At 38.1% G+C, this 6,075-nt stretch overlaps 1 protein-coding gene across 1 annotated transcript; it reads left to right on the forward strand.

The window, feature by feature from the left end:
- The first annotated feature begins 375 nt into the window (after positions 1-375).
- LOC137172337 (RLA class II histocompatibility antigen, DP alpha-1 chain-like) lies at positions 376-5,209 on the forward strand. The gene is made up of 4 exons (XM_067576721.1): positions 376-486; positions 1,792-2,049; positions 2,607-2,885; positions 3,328-5,209. Exons 1-4 carry the CDS (start codon positions 432-434, stop codon positions 3,489-3,491), a joined length of 756 nt encoding a protein of 251 aa, XP_067432822.1. The 5' UTR covers positions 376-431; the 3' UTR covers positions 3,492-5,209.
- The last annotated feature ends 866 nt before the right edge of the window (positions 5,210-6,075 follow it).

Raw genomic sequence — 6,075 nt, forward strand, 5'->3', positions numbered from 1 at the left:
GCCATTTCTGGTGTAAACACCAACCTTGTTGGGACCCGGCAGGGCTGGAGCACAGCAGAGGGGGTGGAGGACGGATCAGGGCAGTTGTACTCATTCAAGTTTTCAAACTAAGACCACTCTCTTCTAAATCCTACCAACTGCAGCTTTAATAGAGCTCATGGTCATAACCTTGGGAAAAACCAAGAGTTGTAGTTTTTATTTATCATTTCCTTTTATCAACAATATATCTCTCTGGCAGACTTCTCATTTTTACGTTGGTTCTTTGCATTATCAGAACAAAATACAGCATGCTCACCTGTAAGGCTTTTATTTTGAAAATTATAACCAGTGTCATATATCTAATTGTTGCTGGCTTGACACTGGTCAAACTCACGAGTCACTGAATCACTATTTTCATTTGTTTCAGCGCACACAAAAACAAACTGGGTCACATGGACTTCTCACTGGTTTTACTGGTATCAGGTATCGTCTCCACAGCCCACGCAGGTAAAGTTTTATTATTTTATTGTTAGTTTTTGTGTAAAAGCTTTGTGTTTCCAGTCTGCTACTCCAAAAACAGAAGAATTACAAACTTAACTCTGTTTCATGACTTCATTTAGTTTTTCCACTTCCACTTTTTTTTTCTATGTCTTGCAAAACATTTCAGTAAATGGTGATGATTCATTTTTCAATAAGGAACTCCATTCGTGTTTGTGGTCATTTAAGGAGTTTGTATTGTACAGTAGATCAGAGGTGCAGAGCTGCTACCAGACGACATGATTCAAAGAAATAAAAATAATCATGATAATATAACTTCATAGTTTATTACAGGTTATTTATGTTGCAATAACCTTGAACTGGTGGTGCATTATTTCCTGTCACTTCCACAACACATCACATCTGTGTGACAACACTACCTGACAGCTGCAGAGTCCGTATGTTTTGATTAAGTAACCACAAGGAAATACAGAGCAAATAAAGTTTAGGTTTCGTTTTTAAGCTCCCCTACTAGCATGAGTGGATTATGAGACAGTAATAACAAGACATCCAGACTGAAAGAGACACAAATCAACCAGAAATGACTCCAGGTGAACCAGAACTCTCAGGTGCTGCTGTTGTTGACTCTCCTCAGCTCAGATATTACACTAAATACTGCAGCACACTGTGCATAACAAGCTTCTCTGCTGTCAAACCGATTTAAATTGAAATGTACAGATTTTTCTGCATTTTAATGTAATGTTACTGTATCCTCGGTGAGCTGCGCAGCTGCAATATGAAGGAAAAGAAAGAAACATATATTATTATATTAATATATTACTATATATTAATTTAGGCATCTCTGCTTTTAACTGAACGGAGCTCAGACTTTTTAACAAGAAATGTTAACAGTCACTTCAAACTGAGGCCGCAGGGCCCCCATGACCCCCTGGTTCTGTGCCTCATAGGCTCAGTAATCCCTCCATGGTTACAATCAGACAGAAATGACATTTCATTATTATCATATTATTATTATTATAGTATTAGTTGCTGACTTTTATTTTCATTCGAGTGTGTTTACGAATAGTTACCCTGTTTAGAAATAGTTTTAGGAGACCAAAAGTAATCTGACAAATTATGGTGAACTTTAATCCTGATATTTGATATTCAGCATTAAATCCTTGACTGGGTGACGTCAGTGACTCATAGACATCAGCTGACACTTGCTAGGTAGCTACAGGCTGGTCTGATAAATAGTAAAGAGTTCTGTAAGGAGCCTCATATCACATCTACGAGATGAAACTTGCTTTTTTCTTCTTTTTTTTTTTGCTTCAGCTCGTTATGAAGGGACAATGTTCTACGGCTGCTTCGAGTCATGTGACTGCAAGGTTCAGTTGCACTGGGATGGAGACCAGGTGATGTACGCTGACTTCAAGAGTGGAGAAACAGTGTGGACGGCGCCGCTGCTGTCAGAGGTGGAAAACACAACGTCAGCTGGATTTTACATACAGTCTCAAGTTAGCAAGGAGAGACTGTGTAAACACTATCTCCCTAAAGCTACGCAGATCGACAAGAATCCCACTGAGGAAAAAGGTAAAGAGATGACATATTTTTACTCCATATTACATGCAAAGAGCCTCTTCTGGATGACCTATTTATTATATATTTATTATGTCACCCTGCCAATAAACCAATTCAACAAAGCAGCTATAACAATAAACTCTTCCTCTGGAGGTTCAGCTCTGATGTTGATTGAAAACGTGACATTACACTTTGTTCTTAAGAGGAGTTCAGAGCTGCTACGACACTAATCATGTTTTTACTTTCATTGAAGTGACCTGATACTTTATGATAAGAGCTCTGCCCCTTTCTGCCTTATCTTTGATTGATCAATTTTAGTGTGATTTTAGGAGAATATTAACAACAATTAATAAGATAGATTTAATTATTTTATTTTACCAGAAAAAAAAAAAGAACCTCTGCAGCTTATAAACCTTTTTTTTTTGTGACCGACTTTATTTCATTGAGCAAATCAGCAGCTTCTACGTGTCAGCAGCTCTCTGTCCAGCATCATGATGAAAACATTCTTGTATGAGGTTCATTGTGTGATAAACACGGTGAGTCCTAACATGTCACTCTCTCTTTAAAAGCCCCCAGAATGCTCGTCTATCCCAGCGAGGAGGCAGAGCTGGGGAAGGAGATCACCCTCTACTGTTACATCAGTCACTTCTACCCCCCACTAATCAACGTCACATGGACCAGGAATGGTTTTAAGGTGACAGAAGGTGTGGCTCTCAGCAACCCCCAGCCTGAGACTGACGGGACCTTCAGCCAGCTGGCCAGCCTCTCTTTTCATCCAAAGACAGACGACGTGCTGGGCTGCACCGTGCAGCATCAAGCCCTGAGCCGCCCTGTCAACACAGCATGGGGTGAGACGAATAGTAGGGGTTACCTGGAATATAATGTAGGTGGAGGGATGAATTACAAAGCTGTCTCTTCTCCTAATATGTCCTATATTTCTTTCATTAACAATCACTTCATCAGTATGTCAGAGAGGACATTCAGCACAGGCATAAGCACAAGAATCGGGTTGTTTTCGCAATACAGCTGCCTAAAATATTACCCAACATATGAAAATTAAAGTTACATAAGAGAGTTAAAGGGGGAAAAAAAGCATAGGAATTAAATATTTAACCCACATTTATTGATTTATTTATCGATTACTTGCCTTTGCTTCTTATTATATGCTTGTTTGCATCAAATACATGAAATATTTTCCGCAAAACAGCATAAAAGCACACAATATATAATATAATATCTCAACAACTATTGGTCTCTATATGGTCTGATTTCTGATTTGTTCTCCACCAGTGCTGCCTGTGAACCCGGATGCTTCTGGAGCAGTGGCATGTCTCTCTTTGGGAGTCATCTGTCTGACTGTTGGAGTCATCATCTTCATCATAAGTGCCAGCGACACCCTCCGACAGCAGCTGTTTGGCAACTGCCAGACTTCATTTCACAGGGCTGCTGGGTAAAATCCCCCAGACCACATATATGAAAAACACCTTCAAGTACAGAAAGTATCATACTGAGATATAATTTTGAGGTGTTTCACTTTGTAGGTTCAGATTTTACATGCAAATCATATGATGTGTATGTATGATAAAGACAGCATTTTATATCAGTAATATATAGCATAATATGACATCTAATGACTCTACAATAAGCCTTTAAATAAAAGGAGTGAAGACTGAGGGCAGATAGCTGATGATGTCACTGATGATGTCACTTGAGTCAGCATGCTGAAGACTATAAATCTTCAAAGTAAAAAAATCTGGGGGGGGGGGGGGGGGGGTGTGGAGTTAGAAAAAAGTGAGACTAGCAGACCTCTGTAGCTCCTCGTCTCTGCTGGAGGCTAGCAGCTCCAGGCTACATTAGCTGCTACTAGCATAACACACCACAACCTCCAGAGGGGTGTACTACGAAGCGAGATTAGTGAGTTAGCGAGGTGTGTTGAGCCTGCAGGGTTTTCAATGTCACGAAGGTGTCTCTCTTTTAACCTGGCTACATCACCATGGTAACTTATACTGCAAACTTAACCTGGTCGGGAGCAGGTTATGGTCCGAGTTTCGGCTTAAATTGGCAATAAAAAGCGCTGCCCTTTCACTAACTACCTGATTTGCTGCCAAGTCCGTTTAACACCGCTGCTACTGCAGCTATTAGCACACCGATTAGAAAACTGATTAGTCTTTTATCAGACTTACCATTGATTTGATAAGTCATATTGTAAATTTGTAATTTGAGGTTATGGTTACTTGTGAGATGGGATTTTGTTACAATATATCAAACTGTATCAAATTAATAAAAAACTAAAAACTAATGAAAAAAATACTTTGAACAAAAAAATGAATAAATAAATAAAATCGATTCGTCTGGCGGTATTCACTTTGATTTGGCCAGAATCTAAAGTGATTTCCACTGATCCTTCATTATGGGACAGAGTCAGACCTGAATGCACTTCTTGAGTATAATGTTTAAATCTGCAGCATCAAGTTTAAAGTTTAAGAGCTTTGGATGTGGGAGGCATGAAGAGAGCATTGAGGGGTAAAATAACTATATTAACTAACTACAAATTAGTTTTCTAATTAACAAATTTACACAATCAGCAATTTTCTGCCAGCATCCCTCTCTCGCCTTATTTGCAGCAACAGTGTTGCTTTTTGCTGTGATAATGTATTTATATTCATCATAGCTCTCCATTATAATGATCTGTTCCTCCTGACTGAAGCAGGTGCCACGCGATCGGTCCATTTTGTGCAGAAGAAGAGTCAAATGACGCGCCAAACTCCCCTTTTATGGGGACATGCACAGAGCCTGAAGCAGAAAGCCTGAGTTAACAAAGAACGTTCATAAGCACCGTTGTGATATCACTTATCTCTGATCGCGAGTTTAGGGTTTGTCGAGCCAGCTCACACAAAGAAAGCCTGGATATATTGAACTTCCTTCGTAGCACACCTCTCAGGTGCATTGTGGGTAATGTAGGTGGTATGTTTTGGTACGAAAGAAGAATGTGTGGAATAAAAAAAGAAAATATCTCTGGTTCTGCTGTATAAATTTTTTGCACTTTTTAAAAAGAAAATCTCTCCATCATGAGTCTGAGGATGTTACAGGAGTGAAATGCGGACTATTTCTGCCTGGAAACTGTGTTTTTTCTTTGCACTTGTGAAAGATGAATAAAGCTCATAACAGGGTCTGTCAGGGTGATGTCATCATTTATTCCCTCTGTCTGTTTCCATTTTCGTTTTATCCGCACACTAACTTTTACACCTCAGGAATCACTTTTTAAAAGATATTTTGACTTAATTTTTTTTTCAGTGGTGTTTCCACTCAGGTATGTATAGATTGAAAATGTGCATTAAAAAAAGGTAGATGGAAACTTAGTGTACCCTCGCAGCAGCTTCACTTACTATGTAGCCATGTGTGGCGGTGTCTAATGTGATGCACACTGTAAAAAAAAAAAAAAATCGTAAAAAAATGGTAAAAACACTGGCAGCAAAAGTCGCCAAACACCTTCAAATAACAGTAAAAAACTTTTTGTTATTCTACAGAGATTTATTTTAAAAATACGAATAATTACTTTGGACATTGTCTGCATTTTTACAGTCCAACCATGTATATGTAATAAATGTATAAATCTGCATAAAAAATGAAAAAGATTGCAGAAATACCTTAAAATGACCTAATTTAAATGAAGACTCCTGTTTTCATACAGTAATCTTTGGTAAATTCATAGGATTATCCAATCCATCCACAAGAACTCCCCATCAAAGTACAGATTTCTGGATGTAAAACACAGAAAAATTATGTAAAATTACATTCAAATTACCCTCCTTTAACACCCATTAACGGTATCTTGAGAGCTTTAAGCTTTTATTTTATGTGATTATCCAATCTATTTACAGTAGATCCCTGGTAAATGTTGGTTTTATACTGTATAAAAAATAAGATCATGTGATAATAGTTTACAACAACATAATTTTAATAATCATTACTTTATATAAACATTATTTGACAGTAATTACAAGCAACTCTCCAGTATATTTACAGGCTTTTCCCATA

The sequence above is a fragment of the Thunnus thynnus genome, chromosome 20 (genome assembly GCF_963924715.1).
Source record: "Thunnus thynnus chromosome 20, fThuThy2.1, whole genome shotgun sequence".
Lineage (NCBI taxonomy): Eukaryota > Metazoa > Chordata > Actinopteri > Scombriformes > Scombridae > Thunnus > Thunnus thynnus.

Coding starts and splice junctions, on each gene's coding strand:
- LOC137172337 (XM_067576721.1), top strand. CDS start 432: ATGGACTTCTCACTGGTTTTACTGGTATCAGGTATCGTCTCCACAGCC. Junction 2,050..2,606: donor GAATCCCACTGAGGAAAAAG/GTAAAGAGATGA, acceptor TCTCTTTAAAAG/CCCCCAGAATGCTCGTCTAT. Junction 2,886..3,327: donor CCCTGTCAACACAGCATGGG/GTGAGACGAATA, acceptor GTTCTCCACCAG/TGCTGCCTGTGAACCCGGAT.